Here is a 25,414-nt window from a genome sequence, read left to right as displayed (position 1 = left end):
CCCCGCGGTGTCCGGCCGGGGTCCGGGCGCTGCCGGGTTAATTAGGGGGTACGAGCGGAGCAGGGCGGCAGCACGCACAGCTCGGAGCCACTCACTCATGGCTCAGGAATCCTCCCCACGGGGAGGAGCGGCCCCGGCACAGCGCCTAAAAGGGCCCCGCGCGGGCCGCCTGCCCTCGGAGCCTTCTGCGTCCTCCTCCTCCTCCTCCTCCTCCTCGGCCATGGCAGGGCACGGCGCCAGCCCGCTCCTGCTGCTGCTCCTCGGGATCCTGCCAGGTACGGGGGTCCTGCCAGAGGGGCTCCCCGAGGGGTCCTGGGGTGCTCTGAGACCCCCCGGTGGGCAGTGACACCTGCAGGCACCGCCGGGGACAGGGGACATCGAGTCCCCCCGGTGGGCAGTGACACCTGCGGCCACCCCTGGGGACAGGGGACATGGAGCCCCCCCGGTGGGCAGTGACACCTGCGGCCACCGTCGGGGACGGGGAGGGGAGGTGACATCTAGCCCGGTGTGTCCCCGTGTCATTGTGGGTGTCAGGGGCTGACAGCACCCAGGGGACAGGGCAGGTGACATCCAGCCCCGATGTGTCCCCATGTCACTGTGGGTGCCAGGGGTGACAGCACCCAGCGGGGCGGGACACGGTGGGTGACATCCAGCCCGGTGTGTCCCCGTGTCACTGAGGGTGCCAAGGAAGGTGGACAGGACAGGTGGCATCGAGCCCCGGTGTGTCCTCCTGTCACTGTGACTGTCAGGAGGTGACAGCACCCAGGGGACAGGGACGTGCCCGGGATGTCCCCGCGGGCGCCCAATGTGGGAGATGCGACCCCCGGCTGGGGGCTGCAGGTGTGCGGTATTTGGGGCTGCAGGTGTGGGGTGTTTGGGGTTACAGGTATGGGATAGGGGGTTACAGGTGTGCGGTGTTTGGGGTCACAGGTGTGGGGTGTTTGGGGCTGCAGGTGTGGGGTGTTTGGAGTTACAGATGTCGGGTTTTTGGAGCTGCAGGTGTGAGTCTTTGGGGTCACAGGTGTGCGGTGTTTGGGGTCACAGGTGTGGGGTGTTTGGGGTTACAGGTGTGGGGTGTTTGGGGTCACAGGTGTGGGATAGGGGGTTACAGGTGTGGGGTGTTTGGGGTTACAGGTGTGGAGTGTTTGGAGCTGTAGGTGTGGGGTGTTTGGGGTTACAGGTGTGGGGTGTTTGGGGTTACAGGTGTGGGGTGTTTGGGGTCACAGGTGTGGGATAGGGGGTTACAGGTGTGGGGTGTTTGGGGTTACAGGTGTGGGGTGTTTCGGGTTACAGGTGTGTCGGGGCACAGGTTTTTGGGGCCGTGGGTCCCTACCCTGTCCCTTCACCCCAGAGTGTGCCAGGTGTGGGGTCAGGTGTGTCAGGCACAGATTTTGGGGTGTGATGGATCCCTCTGCCCATTCCCTGCTCCCCACAGTTTGGGGGCTGCAGGTGTGGGGTCAGGCGTGTCGGGATGCAAATCTGGGGTTCAGTGGGTCCCTGTGCTGCAGGTGTGGGGTTTGAGGTGTGTCAGGTTTGGTGTTCAGTGGGTCCCTGTGCCCCACCCATGAGGTGCTGCCAGGTGTGGGGTCGGGGGGGCTACCAGGTGTGTGGGGACACGAATTTGGGGACCCTGCACTCTGCAGGTGGGGAACTGCAGGTGTGGGGTCAGATGTGTCGGGGTACAAATTTGGGGTTCAGTGGGTCCCTGTGCTGCAGGTGTGGGGTCAGGTGTGTCAGGCACAGATTTGGGGTGGTCTGGACCCCTTTGCCCTGTCCCTACTCCCCAGAGTTTGGGCTCTGCCAGGTGTGGGGTTCAAGATGTGTCAGGGCACAGATTTGGGGTGTGATGTCTCCCTCTGCCCTGTCCCTGTTCCCTCTGTTTTTGGGGGCTGCAGGTGTGGGGTCAGGGAGTCTCAGGGCACAGGTTTTGGGGCCGTGGGTCCCTACACTGTCCCTGCACCCCAGAGTGTGCCAGGTGTGGGGTTCAAGGTGTGTCAGGGCACAGATTTGGGGTTTAGTTGGTCCCTGTGCTGCAGGTGTGGGGTCAGGTGTGTCAGGCACAGGTTTGGGGTGCGATGGGTTCTTTGTCTCACGGTTTGGGGGCTGCAGGTGTGGGGTCAGGGGGTCTCGGGGCACAGGTTTGGGTCCCTGCACCCCAAAGTTTGGGCTCTGCCAGGTGTGGGGTTCAAGGTGTGTCAGGCACAGATTTGGGGTCTGCTGGACCCCTCTGCCCATTCCCTGTTCCCCAGAGTTTTGGGGCTGCAGGTGTGTGGTCAGGTGTGTCAGGGCACAGATTTGGGGTTCAGTGGGTCCCTGTGCTGCAGGTGTGTGGTCAGGTGTGTCAGGGCACAGATTTGGGGTTCAGTGGGTCCCTGTGCTGCAGGTGTGGGGTTTGAGGTGTGTCAGGCACAGGTTTGGGGTGCGCTGGCTCCCTGCTCCCCACACTTTGGGGGCTGCAGGTGCGGGGTCCGGGCTGTTGGGGCACAGCTTTGGGGGTCCCTGTGCCCCATCCCTGGGTCAGGAGCTGCAGCTGTGGGGCCGGGGGTACTCTGTGTGCCATTTCAGAGGGTGACAGTCCCGTTTGGGAGGTGACTGTCCCATTTCAGGGGTCACAGTCCCGTTCCAGGAGGTGACAGTCCCGTTTTGGGGGGGTCACAGCCCCATTCCGGGAGGTGACAGCCCCATTCCGGAGGTGACAGTCCCCTCTGTCCCCAGCTCTCCTGGTGGCCGTCAGGATCAATGGCAAGGGCCGGGAGGTTCTGTACCTGGCCAAAGGCGACTCGGTCAAGCTGGGCTGTCCCTACGTCCTGGAGCCCGAGGACAACGGGCCGCAGGGCGTGGGCATCGAGTGGATCCAGATCCAGCCCGAGAGACCCGGCCCCGAGAACGTGGTGAGTGCCCGGGACACCTGGGGAGGGGTCCGGGCTGGGGGAGGGCGGGGATGGGGCAGGGGGAGATCGGCTGGGACAGGGAAGGGACAGGGAGGGACAGGGAAGGGACAGGGGACAGGGAGGGACACCAGGGACAGGGAATGGACAGGCAGCGACAGGGAAAATTGTGAAGAGCAGAAAAAGTCTGGAAGGACAGAGAAGGACCAGGCAGGATCTGGAAATGCTGGGCAGGAAGGGGACAGGCAGGGACAGACAGGACAGGGGACAGACAGGGACAGGGGACAGGCAGGACAGGGGACAGGCAGGACAGGGACAGGGGACAGGCAGGACAGGGGACAGGCAGGACAGGGACAGGCAGGACAGGGACAGACAGGGACAGGGAAGGGACAGGCAGGACAGGGGACAGACAGGACAAGGGACAGACAGGGACAGGGAAGGGACAGGCAGGGACAGGGAAGGTCTGAAACGACAGAAAAGAACCAGACAGGGACTGGAAATGCTGTGCAGGGAAGGATGAGCAGGGACAAGCAGGGACTGGCGGGACAGGGAAGGACCAAGCAGAGTCTGGAAGTGCTGGGATGGGAAGGATGAGCAGGGACGGGCAGGGACAGGAAGGGACAGGGAAGGGACAGGCAGGGACAGGGAAGGGACAGGGAAGGACCAAGCAGAGTCTGGAAGTGCTGGGATGGGAAGGATGAGCAGGGACGGGCAGGGACAGGGAAGGTCTGGAAGGATGGGGAAGGACCAGGCAGGATCTGGAAATGTTGGACAGACAGGGACAGGCAGTGACAGGCAGGACAGGAAAGCTCTGGAAGGACAGGGAAGGACCAACCAGACAGGGACTGGAAATGCTGGGATGGGGAGGGTGAAGCAGGACAGGCAGGACAGACAGACAGGGACAGACAGGACAGGGAAGGACCAGGCAGGGGCTGGAAGAACTGGGATGGGAAGGATTAAACAGGACAGGCAGGGACAGGAAGGGACAGGCAGGACAGGGAAGGTCTGGAAGGGCAGGAAAATACCAGACAGAAAGTCTGGAAATGCTGGGCAGGGAAACACCAGGCAGGACAGGGAAGGACCAGACAGGGGCTGGAAATGTCGGGCAGGAAAGGAACAGGCAGAGACAGACAGGACAGGGAAGGCTGGGAAGAGCAGGGAAGGACCAGGCAGGATCTGGAAGTGCTGGGCAGGGAAGGATGAAGCAGGACAGGGAGGGACAGGCAGGGACAGACAGAGACAGGCAGGGACAGGCAGGACAGGGAAGGTCTGGAAGGACAGGAAAATAGCAGACAGAAAGTCTGGAAATGCTGGGCAGGGAAACACCAGGCAGAGACAGGTAGGGACAGGGGACAGGCAGGGACAGGGAACAGGCAGGGACAGGCAGGGACAGACAGGGACAGACAGGGACAGGGAAGAACCGGATGAGATCTGGAAGTGCTGGGCAGGGAAGGATGAGCAGGGACAGGGGAGGATCAGGCAGAACAGGGAAGGTTGGGAAGAGCAGGAATGACCAGACAGGGGCTGGAAATGTTGGGCAGGAAAGGAACAGGCAGGGACAGACAGAGACAGGCAGGGACAGGCACGACAGGGAAGGTCTGGAAGGGCAGGGAAGGACCAGGCAGGATCTGGAAGTGCTGGGTTGGGAAGGATGAAGGAGGACAGGGAGGGACAGGCAGGACAGGACAGGCAGGGACAGACAGGACAGGGAAGGTCTGGAAGGACAGGAAAATAGCAGACAGAAAGTCTGGAAATGCTGGGTGGGAAAACACCAGGCAGGACAGACAGGGACAGGCAGGACAGGGAAGGTCCGGAAGGGCAGGAAAATACCAGGCAAACTCTGGAAATGCTGGGCAGGGAAACACAGGCAGGAACAGGCAGGACAGGGAAGGTCTGGAAGGGCAGGAAAATACCAGACAGAAAGTCTGGAAATGCTGGGCAGGGACAGGCAGGACAGACAGGGATGGGCTGGGATCAGAGGGAATCCAGCTGAGCAGGCAGGGACAGGCAGGGACAGGGGACAAGCAGGACAGGGAAGGTTTGGAAGAACAGGGAAGGACCAAGCAGAGACTGGAAGAACTGGGATGAGAAGGATGAAGACAGGGATGGGATGGGTTGGGATCAAATGGATCCCTGTTGAGCAGGCAGGGACAGACAGGGCAGGGAAGGACAGGGAAGGACCAGGCAGGGTCTGAAAGAACTGGGATGGGAAGGATGAAGCAGGACAGGAAGGGACAGGGAAGGTCTGGAAGGGCAGGAAAATACCAGGCAAAGTCTAAAAATGCTGGGATGGGAAACACCAGGCAGGACAGGAAGGGACAGGCAGGGCAGGCAGGGATGGGCTGGGATCAGAGGGAATCCAGCTGAGCAGGCAGGGACAGACAGGGATGGACAGGAGAGGCAGGGACAGACAGGACAGGGAAGGACCAGGCAGGGTCTGGAAGGATGAAGCAGGACAGGCTGGGATGGGAGGGGATGGGATTTGGGATGGAATCCATGGGATGGGGTGTGATGGAGCCCAGCTGAGCAGGCTGGACAGGCTGGGACAGGCAGGACAACAGGACAGGGAAGGTCTGGAAGGGCAGGGACAGGCAGGGACAGGGACAGACAAACAGGGACAGGCAGGGACAGACAGGGCAGGGACAGACAAACAGGGACAGGCAGGGACAGACAGGGCAGGGACAGACCAGCCAGGCCAGAGGGACAGGCAGGGACAGACAAACAGGGACAGACAGGACAGGGAAGGTCTGGAAGGGCAGGGACAGGCAGGGACAGGGACAGACAGGGCAGGGACAGACAAACAGGGACAGGCAGGGACAGGCAGGGCAGGGACAGACCAGCCAGGCCAGAGGGACAGGCAGGACAGGCAGGACAGGCAGGACAGGGAATGTCTGGCAGCGTCTGGGAGTGCCAGGCTGGGAGAGGCAGGACAGGGACAGGCAGGACAGGGACAAACAGGTCCAGGCAGGGAAAAACAGGGACAGGGAAGGTCTGGCAGCATCTGGGAGTGCCAGTCTGGGAAGGACAAAGCTGGGCTGGGCTGGGTGGGGATGGAGCCCAGACGAGGAGGCAGGGACAGGCAGGACAGGTCCAGACAGGTCCAGGCAGGGGAAAAACAGGGACAGGCAGGGAAGAACAAAATAAGGACAGGCAGGGAACAAACAGGGACAGGCAAGAACAGGGATAGGCAGGGAAAAACAGGGACAGGCAGGTCCAGGCAGGGAAAAACAAAATAAGGACAGGCAGGGAACAAGCAGGGACAGGCAAGAACAGGGATGGGCAGGGGAAAACAGGGACAGGCAGGGGAAAACAGGGACAGGCAGGGGAAAAACAGGGACAGGCAGGTCCAGGCAGGGAATAGAAAGGGACAGGCAGGGAAAAACAAAACAAGGACAGGCAGGGAACAGACAGGGACAGACAAGAACAGGGATGGGCAGGGGAAAACAGGGACAGGCAGGGAAAGGAAGGAGCAGACAGGGACAGGGAGGTGTGGGCAGGGACAGAGGGGACAGGGAAGGACCAGACAGGGACAGAGAGGGACAAGGAGGGCAGGGAAGCACCAGGACAGACAGGACAGGGAAGGACAAACAGAGGAAGGAAAGCAGCAGGGACAGGCAGGAAAAGGCAAATGCCCATTGTTGAGCCTCCCTCTGACCTGAGAAACACCAGAGCCAAAGCCAACAAAAACCACCAGAATATGAACCCAACTGAGCCTTAAACTGACCCTAACCCCAACCCAAACCAAACTCTAACCCCAAAACCTACCCTTAACCTAACCCAACCAACCTTAACCCAACCCAACCTTAACCTAAGTTAACCAAACCAACCTTAACCAAGTTAAACCAAACCCAAACCCTAATTCTAACTCAAACCAAACTCCAACCCAATCCCCCAGCCCAACCAACCTTAACCCAACCTTAATCCAAACCCTAACTAACCTTAACCCTAAACCAAACCCAAACCCAAATCCTAACCCAAACAAAACCAAAATCTACCCCAAAAAACCCTACCCTAACCACATCCCCAACCAACCTTAACCCACCCCTAAGACAAACCCAACCCAAACCCTAATCCAAACCCTAATCCAAACCCTAATCCTAACCCAAACCCCCACCCTAACCCAATCCAACCAAGGTTAACCCAACCCCAACCTAAACCCAAACCTAACCTTAACCCTAACCCAACCCAAAAGAACCTCTACCCAAAAACCTACCCTGAACCCAACCCCAGCCAACACTAACTCAACCCAACAAACCTTAACTCAACCTTAAACTAAACCCAAGCCAAACCCTAATCCTAACCCTAATCCTGACCCAACCCAAACCCTAACTGTAAAACCTACCCTAACCACATCCCCAACCAACCCTAACTCAACCCCAACCACCTTAACTCAAACCCAACCCACATCCTAATCCTAACCCAAACCCCACCCTGACCATCCCCAACTCCAATTGACCCCAACCCAACCCAACCAACCTTAACCAGCCCTAACCCAAACCCAACCCAAACTCTAACCCAACCCAAACCAAACTAAACCCTAACCCCACCTAAACCACACTCCCAACTCTAACCCAACTCAACCAGCCTTAACTCAAACCCAACCCAAACCCTAATCCTAACTCAACCCTAACCCAACCCGACCCAAACCCCAACCAGCCCTAACCCCAACCCTAACCCCAACCTTAACCCCAACCCTAACTCTAATCCTAACCCAAACTAAACCAGAATCTAACCCAAAACCCAACCCTAACCACATCTCCAACCAACCCTAACCCAACCCAACCAACCTTACCCCAAATCCTAACCCCAACCCTAATCTTAACCCAACTCAAACCAAACTCTGACCCAAAAACCTACCCTTAACCCAACCCAACCAACCTTAACTCAACCCTAACCTAAACCCAACCCAAACCCAACCTCAACCCAATCCAATCCTAACCCAACCTTAACTCAACCCTAACCTAAACCCCAAACCAAACCAAACCCCACCCTAACCACATCTCCAACTCTAACCAAAACCCAACCCAGACCCCAATCAACCCTAACCCAACCCAAACCCAACTCTAACCAAACTCAACCAACCCTAACCCACCCCTAACCTAAACCCAACCAAACCCAACCCAAACCCTAACCACACCCTGACCCCATCCCCACACCTAACCAACCCTAACCCAACAAACCTTAACCCAAACCCAACCCAAACCCCACCCAAACCCAATCCAAATCCTAATCCTAACCCAACCCAAACCCAACTCTGACACAAAATCCTACCCTAACCCAATCCAAACCCTAACCCAAAAACATACCCTAATCCAACACAACCAACTCTAACCTAAACCCAAACCCAAACCAAATCCAAACCCAAACTCCAACCCAAACCTCAACCCCGCCCCACCCGTGTCCCCAAGGCCACCCTGATGCCACTGTCCCTGCATGTCCCCAGTTCCTGTCCTACCAGGACCACCAACCAACCCTAACCCAACTCAACCCAAACCCAACCCAAACCCCAACCCAAACTCAACCCAAACCCCAACCCCACCCCACCCACGTCCCCAAGGCCACCCTGACGCCACCGTCCCCTGTGTGTCCCCAGTTCCTGTCGTACCAGGACCACCACGTGAACTACCCCAAACCCAACCCCAACCCCAACCCACCCGTGTCCCCAAGGCCACTCTGACACCACCGTCCCCCCATGTGTCCCCAGTTCCTGTCCTACCAGGACCACCACATGAACTACCCCAAACCCAACCCCAACCCAAACTCCAAACCCCAATCCCACCCGTGTCCCCAAGGCCACCCTGACGCCTCCGTCCCCCGTGTCCCCAGTTCCTGTCGTACCAGGACCACCACGTGAACTACGGCAGCGGCTCGGGGCTGCAGGACCGCGTGGCCTTCGTGCAGACGGACCCGGGGCAGCGCGACGCCTCCATCCGCCTGGCCGACCTGCAGGAGAGCGACACCGGCACCTACCAGTGCCGCGTCAAGAAGAACACGGTGGCCGTGCACGAGGTCATCGTCACCGTGCAAGGTGAGGACACTGACCCAGGTGGGGTCTCTGTGGGGTGCCAGTGTCGCCTGTCCCCTCACACCCCGTGCCCAAGAGGCGCTGGTTCCTTGTGGTCGTGTTCCATCTTCTGGTGACGCTGCTGGTGTCACCTGTGCCCCCCCCTCTTGAGGTCCTTGGTGGTACTGACAGGGTCATCTGTGCCCCTCTCCTGTGGCCCCTGGTGGCACTGCTGGTGTCACCTGTGTCCCCCTCTCTTGTGGCCCCAATGGCCCCAGCAGTGTCACTTGTGCCCCTCTCTTGTGGCCCCTGGTGGCACTGCTGGTGTCACCTGTGTGCCCCTCTCTTGTGGCCCCAGTGGCCCCAGCAGTGTCACCTGTCCCACCTTTCCTGGTGGCCCCCAGTGGCCCCAACAGTGTCACTTGTGGCCCTCTCTTGAGGTCCTTGGTGGCACTGATGGTGTCACACTTGTCCCCTTTCCTGGGTGGGCCCTGGTCGCCCTGACAGGATCACCTGTGCCCCTCTCTTGTGGCCCTTGGTGGCAGTGGCAGTGTCACCTGTCCCAGCTTTCCTGGTGGCCCCCAGTGGCACTGACAGTGTCACCTGTCCCACTTCCAAGTCCCCTTCCTGGGCGGCCCCTGGTGGCACTGATGGTGTCCCCTGTCCCCCATCCAGGTGGCCCTTGGTGGCCTCAGCAGTGTCCCCTGTGTCCCCCTCTCCTGTGGCCCCCGGTGGCCCTGACAATGTCCCCTGTCCCCCATCCAGGTGGCCCTGACAGTGTCCCGTGTCCCCTCACCCCAGGTGACTCCTGTCTCTTCCCCCACTCCCAGGTGTCCCCTGTCCTGGGTGGCCCCTGGTGACCCCGAGGTGGCCCTGACAGTGTCCCCCGTGCCCCTCTCTGTGTCCCCTGGTGGCCCTCACAGTGTCCCCTGTGCCCCTCTCTGTGTCCCCTGGTGGCCCTGACAGTGTCCCCTGTGCCCCTCTCTGTGTCCCCTGGTGGCCCTGACAGTGTCCCCTGTGCCCCTCTCTGTGTCCCCTGGTGGCCCTGACAGTGTCCCCCGTGCCCCTCTCTGTGTCCCCTGGTGGCCCTGACAGTGTCCCCTGTGCCCCTCTCCTGTGTCCCCTGGTGGCCCTCACAGTGTCCCCCGTGCCCCTCTCTGTGTCCCCTGGTGGCCCTCACAGTGTCCCCTGTGCCCCTCTCTGTGTCCCCTGGTGGCCCTGACAGTGTCCCCCGTGCCCCTCTCTGTGTCCCCTGGTGGCCCTGACAGTGTCCCCCGTGCCCCTCTCTGTGTCCCCTGGTGGCCCTGACAGTGTCCCCTGTCCCCTCCTGGCTGTCCCTGTCCCCTGTCTCAGTCCAGAGTGGCTCTGGCATTGTCCCTGTCCCCTCCTGGCTGTCCTCGGTCCCTGTCCCCTTCCCAGGTGTCCCCTGTCCCCCGCCCAGCTGTCCCCTACCTGTCCCTTGTCCCCTGTTCCCCCGGCTGTCCCTGACGGTGTCCCCACCGCCCTCCCACGTGTCCCTGTCGGTGTCTCTGGTGTCCCCTGATGGTGCCCCCGTTGTCTCCACCGCTGTCCCCGGTGCCCCATTGTCCCCTGCCACTGTCCCCGGTGTCCCCTGATGGTGTGGCCGGTGTCCCCACTGTCCCCGCGGGTGTCCCCATTGCCCCCTGACGTGTCTCCACTGTCCCTGCCGTGTCCCCGGTGTCCCCTATCGCTGTCCCCGCTGTCTCTGCCGCTGTCCCCGGTGTCCCGGTGTCCCCTGACATATCCCTAGTGTCCCCTGCCGCTGTCCCCAGTGTCCTCTGCCATGTCCCCGGTGTCCCCTGCTGTGTCCCCTGACATGTCCCCGGTGTCCCCTGATGTGTCCCCTGCTGTGTCCCCGGTGTCCTCAGTGTCCCCTGCCGTGTCCCCTGCCGTGTCCCCTGCCGTGTCCCCGGTGTCCCCTATCGCTCTCCCCGGTGTCCCCTGCCGTGTCCCCTGACACGTCCCGGTGTCCCCGCAGAGAAGCCGGCGGCCCCGCAGTGCTGGAGCGAGGGGGAGCTGATCGAGGGGGGGTCGGTGCTGCTGCGCTGCTTCAGCCGGGGGGGCACCGCCCCCCTCAGCTACCAGTGGGCCAAACTGGCCGACGGCTACGGGGGGGGCCGCCTGCCCCTGGGGGCCCTGCAAGGTGGGTACGGGGGGTTTGGGGGGGTCCGGGGGGGGTTTTGGGGGGTTTATTGGGGGATCCCTGCCCCTGGGGGCCCTGCAAGGTGGGTACGGGGGGTTTGGGGGGTCCAGGGGGGGTTTGGGGGGTTTATTGGGGGATCCCTGCCCCTGGGGGCCCTGCAAGGTGGGTACGGGGGGTTTGGGGGGTCCAGGAGGGGTTTGGGGGGGCTCGGGGGGGGTTGGGAGGGTTCTTGCCCTTTAGGACCCTGCAAGGTGGGTCAGGGGTTTTCGGGGGCTCGGGGGGGGGCGGTTCAGGAGGGGTTTAGGGGGTCCCTGCCCTCGGGGACCCTACAAGGTGGGTGAGACACCCTCAGGGGGAGTTCAGGGGCATTTATGGGGGGGGTCTCTGCCCTTGAGCAGCCTCCGAGGTGGGTCAGGGGATTTTTGGGGGGGCTCAGGAGGAGTTGGGGGGGGGGTCTAGAAGAGTTTTTAGGGGGTTCCTGCCCTCGGCCACCCTGCAAGGTGCAGGACAGACCCTCCCGAGGGGCTCAGAAAGGGGGTTCAGGAGGGGCTTATGGGGGTCTCTGCCCTCGGGGACACTGCAAGGTGAGAGGTGAGAGGTCCCCGGGGGGGGGGGCTCAGAAAGGGCATTTTGGGGGGTTTAGGGGGATCCAGAAGAGGTTTAGGGGGTCCCTGCTCTCGGAGACACTGCAAGGTGGGTCAGGGACCCCCGGGGGAGTTCAGGGGGGGGGGATTTTGGGGGGCTCGGGGGGGTTCCCTGGCTGGGGCGCATGTGGCAGGGAGGGGGTCTGTGTGCCCATGTCTGTGTGTCCGTGTGTCATGTCTGTGTGTCCATGTGTCCATGCCTGAGTGTCTGTGTCTCATGTCCGTGTGTCCATGTCTGTGCCCATGTGTCCATGTCCGTGTGTCCACGACCATCTGTCCCTATCCCTGTCCCCATGTCCGTGTGTCCATATCTGTGTGTCCGTGTGGCCATGTCTGTGTGTCCGTGTCCCTGTGTCCATATCTGTCTGTACAGGCCCATGTCTGTATCCATGTCCCTGTCACTTGTGTCCATGTGTCCCTGTGTCTGTGTGTCAGTGTCCCTGTAACATGTCCGTGTGTCCATGTCCCCGTGTGCCCATGTCGCTGTGTGTCCATGTCCCTGTAACCATGTCTGTGTGTCCATGTCCATGTGTCCATGTCCCTGTAACCACGTCTGTGTGTCCATGTGCGTGTCCCCGTGTCCATGTCCGTGTGTTCGTGTCTGTGTCCATGTGTCCATGTGTCCATGGCCCTGTGTGTGTCCATGTCTGTGTGTCCATGTCTATGCATCCATGTCCCTGTCCCCATGTCTGTGTCCCCATGTCCGTATGTCCATATCTGTGTGTCCATGTCCATGTGTCCATTTCTGTGTGTCCCTCTGTCATGTCCGTGTGTCCACGTCCCTGTCATCCATATCTGTGTCTCCGTGTCCCATGTGTCCATACCTGTGTGCCCATGTCTGTATCTATGTCCTTGTCACCCATGTCCATGTGTCCATGTCCCTGTGTCCATGTCCACGTGTGCCCATGTCCACATGTGTCCGTGTGTCCATGCATCCATGTCTGAGTGTCCATGTCCCTGTGTGCCCATGTCCATGTGTGTCCATGTGTCTGTGTCTCCATGTCTCTGTCCATATCTGTGTGTCCGTGTGCCCGTGTGTCCATGTCCACATGTGTCCATGTCCCTGTGTCCATGCATCCACGTCTCTGTGTGTCTGTGTGTCCATCTGTGTGTCCGTGTCCCTGTGTCCATATCTGTGTGTCCGTGTGTCCATGTGTCCATATGTCCATGTCTGTGCATCCATGTCCCTGTGTCCGTGTCAATGTGTCCATGTCCCTGTGTCTGTGTCAATGTGTCCATATCTGTGTGTCCGTGTGTCCATGTGTCCGTGTGTCCATGTCTGCATGCCCATATCTGTGTCCATGTGTCCATGTCCCTGTGTCCATATCTGTGTGTCCATGTGTCCGTGTGTCCATGTCTGCATGCCCATATCTGTCCGTGTGTCCATGTCCCTGTGTCCATATCTGTGTGTCCACGCATCCATGTCCCCGTGTGTCCGTGTGTCCATGTCTATGTGCCCATGTCTGTGTACTCCCATGTCCCCGTGTGTCCGTGTCCTTGTCACCTGTGCCCGTATGTCCATGTCCCTGTGCTCCTGTGTCCCTGTCACCCATGTCCCCCTGTGTCCCTGCACTCCCACACCTCTGTGTACTCCCTGTCCCTGTGCTCCTGTGTCCATGTCCCCATGTCCCTGTCCCTGTGTGTCCCTGTGTACCCCTGTCCCTCCGTGTCCATGTCCCCACATGTCCCTGTGTACCCGTGTCCCTGTGCTCCCATGTCCCTCTGTGTCCCTGTGTGTCCCTGAGCACCCACATCCCCCTGTGTCCATGTCCCCATGTCCCAGTGTCCCTGTGTGTCCCGGTCCCCATGTGTCCCTGTGTCCATGTCCCCGTGTGTCCCTGTGTCCATGTCCCCGTGTGTCCCTGTGTCCATGTCACTCTGTCCCTGTGTTCATGTCCCTGTGTGTCCACCCCTGTGTCCTCTGTGCATCCATGTCCCTGTGTCCCTCTGTCCCTGTGTCCCCTGTGTGTCCATGTCCCTGTGTCCCTTTGTCCCCTGTGTGTCCATGTCCCTGTGTCCCTTTGTCTCCTGTGTGTCCATGTGTCCCTGTGTCCATGTCACTGTGTGTCCCTGTGTGTTCATGCCCCTGTGTGTCCATGTCCCTGTGTCACTGTGTGTCCCTGCCCCTGTGTCCCCTATGTGTCCCTGTGTCCATGTCCCTGTGTGTCCCTGTGTCCCCTGTACATCTATGTCCCTGTATCCCTCTGTCCCTCTGTGTCCACGTCCCTGTGTCCCTGTGTCCCTGTGTCCCTGTGTCCCTGTGTCCCTGTGTGTCCCTGTGTCCCTGTGTCCATGTCCCTGTGTGTCCCCTGTGTGTCCCTGTGCCCCACACACCCTCTCGGGGTGGCTCAGGTGGCGCCCAGGTGACAGTGTCCCCTGTCCCCCCCAGGCCGTGCTCCGGGTGACCTCCTGATCCGCGGCCTGACGCTGGCACACACTGGCATCTACCAGTGCCGTGTCACCAACCGCGTGGGCTACTCGGTGTGCCAGCTCAACCTCAGCCCCGGGCCACGTGAGTGACACTGGGGACACTGTGGGGACATGGGGACATTGGGGGGACACTGGGTGTGCCAGCTGAACCTCAGCCCCGGGCCACGTGAGTGACACTGGGGACATGGGGACACTGGGGACACTGGGGTGACACAGGGTGGCACCAGGATCTCTCAGGTGCTGAGGTGGCCCAAGGGTGTCACTGGGTGTCCCCAGGCTGTCCCTGTGTTCCAGGGTGGCACTGGGGGTGTCTCAGGCCCCCAGGCTGGCACTGGGGATGGCTCAAGGGTGGCACTGGGGTGGCACTGGGTGGCTCTGGGTGTCCCCTGGCTGTCCCCAGGCTGTCCCCAGCTCCGGGGTGGTGGCAGTGACAGGCTGTGTCCCCGGGGCAGGCGGGCACTGAGTGACACTGGGTGGCACTGGGTGGCACTGGGGTGGCTCTGGGTGTCCCCTGGCTGTCCCCAGGCTGTCCCCAGCCCCGGGGTGGCAGCAGTGACAGTGACAGGCTGTGTCCCCGGGGCAGGCGGGCACTGGGTGACACTGGGTGGCACTGGGTGGCACTGGGGTGGCACTGGGTGACTCTGGGCTGTCCTCGGGCTGTCCCCAGCCCCGGGGTGGCAGCAGTGACAGTGACAGGCTGTGTCCCAGGGACAGGCGGGCGCCAGGCCGGGATCATCGTGGGCTCCATCCTGGGCTCCCTCCTCCTCCTCAGCCTCCTGGGGCTGCTCATCTGGGCCCTGATCGCCCGCTACCAGCGCAAGGAGTGCCAGCGGGCCTGCAGCGACTGCAGGTGGGCACCGGGGGACGGGGGGGACACGGGGTGACACTGGGTGACACTGGGCTGTACTGGGCTGTGCTGGGCTGTACTGGGCTGTACTGGGCCCTGATCGCCTGCTACCAGCGCAAGGAGTGCCAGCGGGCCTGCAGCGACTGCAGGTGGGCACCCAGGGGTGACACGGGGTGACACTGGGCTGTACTGGGCTGTACTGGGATGTACTGGGCTGTACTGGGCACCAGTGACTGGCGCTGGGATGTACTGGGCTCTGCTGGGCTGTGCTGGGGTCTACTCGGCTCTACTGGGCTGTGCTGGGCTGTGCTGGGCTATACTGGGCACCAGTGACTGGCACTGGGCTGCACTGGGCTGCACTGGGCTCTACTGGGCTTTACTGGGCACCAGTGACTGGCACTGGGCTGCACTGGGCTCTACTGGGCTGTGCTGGGCTGCACTGGGCTCTACTGGGCTTTACTGGGCACCAGTGACTGACATTGGGCTGCACTGGGCTCTATTGGGCTCTACTGGGCACCAGTGATTGGCACTGGGCTGTGCTGGTCTGTGTTGGGCTCTACTGGGCTGTACTGGCCTTTACTGGGCTCTGCTGGGTACCAGTGACTGGCACTGGGCTGTGCTGGGCTCTACTGGGGTGTACTGGGCTGTACTGGGCACCAGTGACAGGCACAAGTGGGTGACACTGGGCATTGGGGGACATCAATGAGTGTCACCACTCAGGGTTGAGTGGCACAGGACACCAGTGGGTGTCACCAGGCACGGGCGGGTACCAGGGGGACACCCAGAGGTGCCACCAACCACCTGCACCACCCAGAGAGACCCACCAAAACCTGCCAACCCCAAACCCCGCCCTGGGGACACCCCTGGGTGCCCCCTGTGCCCCTGACGGGCTGTCCCCTCCATGTCCCCTCTGTGTCCCCTCCATGTCCCCAGGAGCAGCACGGGTGGCACCATGCCCCTGACACTCTGTCCCCTGTGTCCCCTGTGTCCCCTCTGTCCCCCCAGGAGCAGCACAGGGGGCACCATGCCGCGGCCGTGCTGTCCCCTGACACTGTCCCCATGTCCCCTGTCCCCTGACACTGTCCCCTGTCCCCAGGAGCAGCACAGACGGCACCATGGCCCGGCCCTGCTGTCCTCAGGGTGTCCCCTGTCCCCTGACCCTGTCCCCATGTCCCCTGTGTCCCCTGTCCCCCCAGGAGCAGCACAGACGGCACCATGCCCCGGCCGTGCTGCGCCCTGACGCTGTCCCCTGTGTCCCCTGTGTCCCCTGTCCCCTGACACTGTCCCCTGTGTCCCCAGGAGCAGCACAGACGGCACCATGCCCCGGCCGTGCTGTGCCCAGGGTGTCCCCTGTCCCCTGACGCTGTCCCCTGTGTCCCCTGTGTCCCCTGTCCCCAGGAGCAGCACAGACGGCACCATGGCCCGGCCCTGCTGCGCCCACCACTCGTACTCCCCGCACGGCATCAGTTACATGCAGTGCCAGCACGGCGAGAGCGACGAGCGCGGGGCCGCCCTGCTCTGCAACGACGGCCTGCGACACCAGGTCACCTGTCCCGCGCTGTGACACCGCGGGGACACCGCGGGGACGGCCACGGCGACAGCGACAGCGACAGTGACAGTGACAGCCGCAGCGACAGAGAGCGCCTGCCCGTAAAACCGGCGGCAGGAGCGGCTGTCACCGCCCGAAAATCCCTCCAAATCCCGCTAAACGCCTCAAAAATCCTCGAAATTCTACAAAATTCTTCAAAATTCCCCAAAATTCTCTCTCCGGAGCTCCCTCGTGGGGCTATCGCAGCGCTGGGGACAACGACAGTGACAGTGACAACGACAGCGACAGCGACAATGAGCGCTCGCCTGTAAAACCGCCGGCAGGAGCGGCTGTCGCTGCCCAAAAACCCCTAAAATCCCTCGAAATCCCACTAAATGCCTCAAAATTCCACGAAATCTCTCCCAAAATCCAAAAAAAAAAATCCCTCCCCGCTGTCCCACCACGGCGACATCGCGACAGGGACAGTGACAGTGACAGTGACAGTGACAGTGACAGTCACAGCCCGCCCGTCAAAGGAGCGGCTGTCACCGCCCGAAAACCCTCGAAATCCCTGGAAATCCCTCAAAAATCCTCGAAATTCTACAAATTCCCTTAAAATCCTTCAAAATCCCCAAAAATTCCCTCTCTGGAGTCCCCTCGTGGGGCCATCGCAGCACCGGGGACAGCGACAGCGACAGTGACAGGGACAGGGACAGGGACAGGGACAGGGACAGGGACAGGGACAGCGAGACCCCGCCCGTAAAACCGACGGCAGGAGCGGCTCCCGCTGCCCAAAAATCCCCAAAATTATCCCAAAAATCCTCCAAAATCCCCTCCCGGCCACCCCCACTCCGCTGTCACCTCGGGGTTTTTATTTCTTAAATTTGGCCCCAGTTTTTACGCGCCCCCTCCCCAATTTTTAGACCCTCCCAATTCCCCCCAATTCCCGAATTTCCCCCCAAATTCCCAATTTTCCCCCCAAATTCCCAATTTCCCCCCGTTCCCAGCCCCTGTCCCGGTTTTCCAGCCCCCCCGCTGTCACCGCCCGCCCCCACATTTGGGATTTTTTGGGGGTTTTTTGGGGGGTCCGGGAATTGCGGTTTGGGAAGAACCGAAAGGAAAATGAATCCAGAAAAAACAAAACAAAACACACAAACCAAAAAAAAAAAAAAAAAAAAAAAAGGAAAAAGGAAAAAAAAGGAAGAAAGGAAATGGAATAAAATTGAGTTAATTGAGAGCGGGAGTGGCCTGACATGGGGGGACAGGGAGGGGACAGGGGAGGGGACAGGAGGGACAGGGATGGGACAGAGGGGACAGGGGTGGGGACAGGGATGGGGACAGGGATGGGGACAGGGGAGGGGACAGGGATGGGGACAGGGGAGGGGACAGGGATGGGACAGAGGGGACAGGGATGGGGACAGGGATGGGGACAGGGATGGGGACAGGGGAGGGGACAGGGAGGGGACAGGGGAGGGGACAGGGATGGGACAGGGAGGGGACAGGGATGGGACAGAGGGGACAGGGATGGGGACAGGGGAGGGGACAGGGAGGGGACAGGGATGGGACAGAGGGGACAGGGATGGGGACAGGGGAGGGGACGGGGACAGGGATAGGACAGGGATGGGGACAGGGGAGGGGACAGGGGGGACAGGGATGGGACAGAGGGGACAGGGGAGGGGACAGGGGAGGGGACAGAGGAGGGGACAGGGATGGGACAGAGGGGACAGGGGAGGGGACAGGGGAGGGGACAGGGGTGGGGACAATGAATGGGATGAGGATGGGGACATGGATGGGGACAGGGGCGACAGAGATGGGGACAGAGAGAAGTGATGGGGACAGTAATGGGGACAGGGGAGGGGACAGAGGGGACAGGGGAGGGGACAATGGACGGGACAAGGATGGGGAGGACAGAGCAAGGAGTGATGGGGACAGGGGATGGGACAGAGGTGACAGGGATAGGGACGAGGGAGGGGACAGAGGAGGGGACAGGGAGGACACAGATGGGGACAAGGGAGGGACAGGGAAGAGGACAGAGGGGACAGGGATGGGGACAGTGGAGACAGAGAGAAGAGTGATGGGAACAGGGATGGGGACATGGGAGGGGACAGGGACGGGATGGAGAGGACAGAGGGGACAGGAGGTGACAAGCCGAGCAGGACGCTCCTAGCCGAGGACACCTGGCGTGTCCCCAGAGGTGACACACCCGTGTCCCCAGCCCGCCCCTCTCAGCGAGCGCGGGGGCGGGGGTGGCCTCTGTCCCCTCCCGCGGTGGCCTCTGTCCCCTCCTGTGGTGGCCTCTGTCCCCTCCCGCGGTGGCCTCTGTCCCCTCCCGCGGGGGACACGGGGCTCAGGGGACACGGGGCTGAGCCGGGGAACGGGGGACGTGTCCCTGTCCCTGTCCCTGTCCCCTCCTGTCCTTATTCCCTGTCCCAATCCCTGTCCTTGTCCCCATCCCTGTCCCTGTGCCCTCCTGTCCTTGTCCTTGTCCTTCTCCCCTCCTGTCCCCGTCCCCATCCCTGTCCCCTCCTGTCCCTGTCCCTTGTCCCCGCACTGGGACCCGCCCACGAAGGGGGCGTGGCCGGCAAAGGGGGCGTGGTCACCGAAGGGCGTGGTCTCGTGTGATGACGTCACAGGCCCCGCCCCTCCCGGGCCCGCTCTCGGCCGCCAGGGGGCGCTGCCCGCGGTTGCCGGGCAACCAAACATGGCGGGGCAGGTGGGGAAGGGAGGGGGAAAAATGGGGGAAAAAAAGGGGGAAAATGGGAAAAAAGGGGAGAAAAAACGGGGCGGGGAAAGGGGGAAAGTGCGGGGAAAACGGGGAGGGAAGGGGGGCAAAAAAGGGGCGAAAAGGGCAGTTAAAGGCGGTTAAAAGTGGTAAAAAGGAGGTAAAAAACGGGGTAAAAAAGGGGTAAAAAGAGGGGAAAAACGGGGTAAAAACGGGTAAAAAAGGGGGTGAAAAAAGGGGCAAAAGGAGGGTAAAAAGGGGATAAAAAAAGAGGGTAAGAAGGGGATAAAAGGGGCCAAAAAGGAGTAAAAGGGGGTAAAAAGGGGTAAAAAAGAGGGGGGAAAGCGGGTTAAAACGTGGTTAAAAGGGGATTAAATGGGGACGAAAAAGGGGATTAAAAGGGGTAAAAAAGGGATAAAAAGGGATAAAAAAGGGGCTTAAAAGGAGCAAAAAACGGGGTAAAAAAGGGGGTTAAAGTGGGGTAAAAAAAGAGGGGATGGGGCAAAGTGGGGAGAAATGGTAAAAAAGAGGGTGAAAAGGAAGTTAAAGGTCGTGAAAAAGGGGGTAAAAATGGGGGTGAAAAGTGGGTTAAAAGAGGGTAAAAAGGGGCTTAAAATGGGTTAAAAGGGGATAAAAAGGGGTAAAAAAGGTGGTCAGAAGGGGGAAGCGACAAAAAAGGGGGTAAAAGGGGGACAAAAAGAGGGTAAAAATGGGGGTTAAAAGGGTTAAAAAGGGGTTAAAAGGGGGGAAAAGGCAAAATGAGGGTAAACGGGTAAGAAAGGGGAGGGAAGGGGTAAAAAAGAGGGTAAAAAGGGGGATAGAAAAGGGGGCTAAAAGGGGTGAAAAGGGATAAAAAAGGGGATAAAAAAGGGGCAAAAAGGAAGTTAAAAAAGGGAGGGGAAGGAGGTAAAAAAGGGAGTAAAAAGCGGTTAAAAGGGGGATAAAAGGGGTAAAAGGGGGGCAAAAAGTGGGATAAAAAGGGGTAAGAAGGGGGTTAAAGGGGGTAAAAAATGGGGGGATGGGGAGCAAGGAGGGGATGGGGGAGAAAAGGGGGAAAATGGGGGAGGGGCAGAGGGAGGATGGGGGGACAAGGGGGGACAAGGGCGGGACAAGGGGGGATAAAGGGGGGATAAAGGGGGGATAAAGGGGGGATAAAGGGGCCCCGGGGGGGTCCCGGGGGGGGGTCCCGGCTCTCACCGGCCCCTCCCCCTCCCCAGTTCGAGGACGCGTTCAGCCCCCCCGCCTGCAGTGCTGGACCGTGCCCCGGGCCCCCCGGAAGGTACCCCCGGGACCCCCGAACACCCCGGGACCCCCAAAACCTCCCCGGGATCCCCCAAACACCCCCTGGGCCCCCCCAAAACACTCCGGGACCCACAAAACACCCCCCGGGATCCCCCAAACACCCCCGGGACCCCCAAAAACTTCCCCGGGACACCCTAAAACACCCCGGGAGCCCCAAACCCCCCGGGACCCCCCAAACCCCCCGAGCTGGGGGACTGAGACTCCCCCCGGACCCCCCCCCGCCCCCCCAGATGTGGCCTGGACCCCCCGACCCCTCCTCAACCCCAGCCCCGCCCCCCCAGAGCCCTCTGAGACCCCCCCAGCCCCAGCCGGGACCCCCCAAACTCCACCGCAGGACCCCCAAACCCCTCCCGGGGTCATCAGGACCCCCAAAACCCTCCCCAGGGCAACTAATTCCCCTCCTGGGGCCACCGGGACCCCCCTAAGCCTCATCCTGGTTCCCCTAGGACCCCCCAAACCCCACCCCAGGCCTCCCAAACTCCCCCCATCCCACTCCTGACCCCCCAAACCCCACCCTAGAACAACCAGGACCCCCCTCTGACCCCCAAACCCCCTCCTGGGACCCCCAAACCCCCTCCCATCCCACTCCTGACCCCCCCCAAACCCCTCCTGGCCCCCCTGACCGCCCCCCTGCCCCCCCAAACCCCCTCCTGGGACCCCCAAACTCCACCCCAGGCCCCCAAACCCCCCGCCCCCCCCAATCCCACTCCTGACCTCCCCAGCCCCCACCCTAGAACCACCAGGAGCCCCCCGGGAACCCCCAAATTCCCCCTGAGACCCCTCAAACCCACCCCAGGTCCCCAAACCCTGTCCTGGGACCACCAGCCCCCCCCAGCCTTCTCCTGACCCCCTCGGGACACCCCAAACCCACCCGAGGACCCCCCAAACACCCCTCCCCATCCTACTCCTGACTCCCCAAACCCCATCCCAGGACCCCCAAACCCACCCGAGGACCACCAGGACCCCCCTGAGACCCCCCAAACCCCATCCCAGGACCCCCAAACCCACCCGAGGACCACCAGGACCCCCTCATCCCAATCCTGACCCCTTTGGGACCCCCCAAACCCCATCCCAGGTCCCCCAAGCCCCACCCCAGGACACCCAAAACCCCTCCCGACACACCCCAAACCCCCCATCCCACTCCTGGGCCCCCCAAATCCCATCCCATGGCCACCTGGACTTCCCTGGAACCCCCCAAACTGCACCCCAGGACCGCCAGGAGCCCCCTGGGACCTCCCAAATTCCCCTGAGCCCTCCAAACTCACCCCAGGTCCCCCAAACCCCCTCCCGGGACCCCCTAAACCCCCTCCCATCCCACTCCTGACCCCCCAAACCCCCCCTGGCCCCCCAAACCCCCTCCCGGGACCCCCAAACCCACCCAAGGACCCCCTAAACCTCCTCCCATCCCACTCCTGACCCCCCCAAACCCCCCCTGGCCCCCCTGACCGCCCCCCTGCCCCCCCAGCTCCCCACCCCGCGCCCCCCCACCGCCTTCATCGCCGACGACCGCGGGCACCTCCTGCCGGGCGTGCCCCGCTCCCGGGTGAGCCCCAAAACGCCTTGGGGGGATTTGGGGGGATTTGGGGGATTTTGGGGAATTTTGGGGGATTTGGGAGAATTTGGGGGGATTTTGGGGAAGTTTGGGGGTATTTTGGGGGTATTTTGGGGGATTTGGGGGGGATTTGGGGGGATTTTGAGGGTATTTTGGGGGATTTTGGATGGATTTGGGAGAATTTGGGGGGATTTGGGAGAATTTGGGGGGATTTTGGGGAAGTTTGGGGGTATTTTGGGGGAATTTTGGGGGATTTGGGGGGGGTTGGGGGGATTTGGGGGAATTTTGAGGGATTTTGAGGGATTTTGGGGGTATTTTGGGGGGATTTTGGGGGATTTGAGGGAATTTTGGGGGATTTTGGGGTGTTTTGGGGGGATTTTTGGGAGATTTTGGGGGGATTTTGGGGGGATTTGGGGGAATTTTGGGGGGATTTTGGGGGGGGATTTTGGATGGATTTGGGGGGATTTTGGGGGGAATTTTGTGGGAATTTTGGGGCATTTTGGATGGATTTGGGAGAATTTTGGGGGATTTTGGGGGGGATTTGGGGGGATTTTGGGGGCATTTGGGGGGATTTTAGGGTATTTTGGATGGATTTGGGAGAATTTGGGGGGATTTTGGGGGATTTGGGGATCTTGGGGGGGATTTTGGGGGATTTTGGGACATTTTGGATGGATTTGGGAGAATTTGGGGGGATTTGGGAGAATTTTGGGGGGTTTTGGGGAATTTGGGGGGATTTTGGTGGGATTTGGGGGATTTTGGGGGGATTTTGAGGGCATTTTGGATGGATTTGGGAGAATTGGGGGGGATTTTGGGGAATTTTGGATGGATTTGGGGGAATTTTGAGGGATTTGGTGGGGTCTGGGGGGATTTTGGGTGGATTTTGGGGGGATTTGGGGGGATTTTGGGGGGATTTGGGGGGATTTTGGGGGGATTTGGGGGAATTTTGAGGGATTTTGAGGGATTTTGGGGGGATTTTGGGGGATTTGAGGGAATTTTAGGGGATTTGGGGGGATTTTGGGGGGATTTTGGGGGATTTTGGGGGATTTTAGGGTATTTTGGGGTATTTTGGGGGTATTTTGGGGGGCGAGGGGAGTGCCCCGCCCCTGTCAGGGGTGACGGGCCGCGGGGGTCCCGCAGGTGTCGCCGTGGGGGACATTCCTGGGGACATGGGACATGCCGGCCCGGATCCCCCCGGCCTGGCTGGACCTGAGCGCCCGCTCGCCCCGCGCTGCTGCCGGTCTGCTGCGGGGACAGCCCCCGGGGCTGAGAGAGGCCTGTAACGGGATTGTTACCTGTGTTACCGGACAGGTGACACACCTGGGGACACACCTGGGGACACACCTGGGACATGGGGACACACACAGGGACAGCCCCCGGCCTGCTGCGGGGACAGCCCCCGGGGCTGAGAGAGGCCTGTAACGGGATCGTCACCTGCGTCACCGGACAGGTGACACACCTGGGGACACCTGGGACACCTGGGGACATGGGGACACACCTGGGACATGGGGACACACACAGGGACAGCCCCCGGCCCACTGCGGGGACAGCCCCCGGGGCTGAGAGAGGCCTGTAACGGGATTGTCACCTGCGTCACCGGACAGGTGACACACCTGGGGACACACCTGGGGGACACCTGGGGACATGGGGATACACCTGGGATATGGGGACACACACAGGGACAGCCCCCGGCCTGCTGCGGGGACAGCCCCGGGGCTGAGGAGAGCCTGTAATGGGATTGTTACCTGTGTCACCAGACAGGTGACACACCTGGGACACACCTGGGGACATGGGGACACACCTGGGACATGGGGACACACACAGGGACAGCCCCCGGGGCTGAGAGAGGCCTGTAACGGGATCGTCACCTGCGTCACCGGACAGGTGACACACCTGGGGACACACCTGGGGGACACCTGGGGTATACTGGGATATACCTGGGACAGCCCCCGGAACTGCGGCGGGCGTGTAACGGGATCAGGACCTGTGTCACCGGACAGGTGACACACCTGGGGACACCTGGGGACACCTGGGAGACACCTGGGACATCCATGGGATCCACCAGGACACCCCCAGAGTACACATGGGGACACTCAGGGGACACTCCAGGACATCCCTGGGGACCCCCTGACCCCTGTCCCTCCTCCCCACAGCTGCAGCAGCCCTGGGACACGGAACCTTCTGGAAAGGACCTGGGGGGTCCCAGCGGGGGCTGCCCCCGCCCCCAGGCCCCAACCCCCGGGGACAACCCCGAGGGGGGACCCTGTCCCCAGTGTCCCCCCAGCCCAGGGGGGTCCTGTCCCCAGTGTCCTCCTGGCTCTGGGGGACCCTGTCCCCAGTGTCCCCCCAGCCCGGGGGGGTCCTGTCCCCAAAGCCCCCCTGGCTCTGGGGGACAGGGTCCCCAAAGTCCCCCTGATTTGGGGAGACCCTGTCCCCAAAGCCCCCCCAGCTTGGAGGAACCCTGTCCCCCAAATCCCTCTGGCCTGGGGAGACCCTGTCCCTGTCCCTAAAGCCCCCCTGGCTGTGGGGGACCCTGTCCCCAAAATCCCCCAGTTCAGGGGGATAGGGTCCCCAAAATCCCCCCAGCCCTGGGGGGTCCTATCCCCAAAATCCTCCTGGCTGTGGGGGACAGGGTCCCCAAAATCCCCTCAGGTTGGGGAGACCCTGTCCCTAAACCCCCTCCAACTCCAGGGGACAGTGTGCCCAAAGCCCCCCTGGCTCTGGGGGACAGGGTCCCCAAAATTCCCCCAGATCTGGGGGACAGTGTCCCCCAAGTCCCTCTGGCTTGGGGATACTCTGTCCCTGTCCCTAAATACCCCCTGGTTGTGGGGGACTCTGTCCCCAAAGTACCCCCAGATCTGGGGGACAGGGTCCCCAAAGGCCCCCAGGCTTGGGGAGACCCTGTCCCTAAACCCCCTCCAACTCCAGGGGACACTGTCCCCAAAGTCCCCCTGTCTCTGAAGGACAGGGTCTCCAAAATCCCCCCAGCCCTGGGGACCCCGTCCTCAAAATCCCCTCAGCTCAGGGGGACAGGGTCCCCAAAATCCCCCCAGATCTGGGGGACAGTGTCCCCAAAGTCCCCCTGGCTCTGGGGGACACTGTCCCCAAAATCCCCCAGTTCAGGGTCCCCCTGAGCCCCTGGAGTGGCTTTGCTGTCACTGTCCCCTCCCCTGGGGACAATCCCCCTCCCCAGTCCCACCTTTCCCTCCCCTCAGGGGGGCACAGGAGGGTCGGGAGCCCCCTCCCCCAAAAAAAGGGGAAATAAAGGCTGGGAAATGCAGGAAATCCTTGGGATGAGCCCAGATCCATTTGGGGTTCGGGGTTTGGAATTGTTCC

At 61.4% G+C, this 25,414-nt stretch overlaps 1 protein-coding gene across 1 annotated transcript; it reads left to right on the top strand.

The window, feature by feature from the left end:
• Nucleotides 1-220: 220 nt before the first annotated feature.
• On the top strand, nt 221-16,541 carry VSIG8 (V-set and immunoglobulin domain containing 8; the record flags this gene model as incomplete). The annotated part of the gene is made up of 7 exons (XM_083878773.1): nt 221-275; nt 2,716-2,891; nt 8,715-8,916; nt 10,892-11,056; nt 14,090-14,212; nt 14,827-14,980; nt 16,376-16,541. 7 exons carry the CDS (start codon nt 221-223, stop codon nt 16,539-16,541), a joined length of 1,041 nt encoding a protein of 346 aa, XP_083734899.1.
• Between the last annotated feature and the right edge of the window lie 8,873 nt (nt 16,542-25,414).

The sequence above is a fragment of the Zosterops lateralis genome, assembly GCF_965231275.1.
Source record: "Zosterops lateralis genome assembly, chromosome: 27".
Taxonomy (NCBI): Eukaryota; Metazoa; Chordata; class Aves; order Passeriformes; family Zosteropidae; genus Zosterops; species Zosterops lateralis.
Note: the sequence above shows the minus strand (reverse complement) of the source record. Positions and strands in the feature narration are given on the sequence as shown.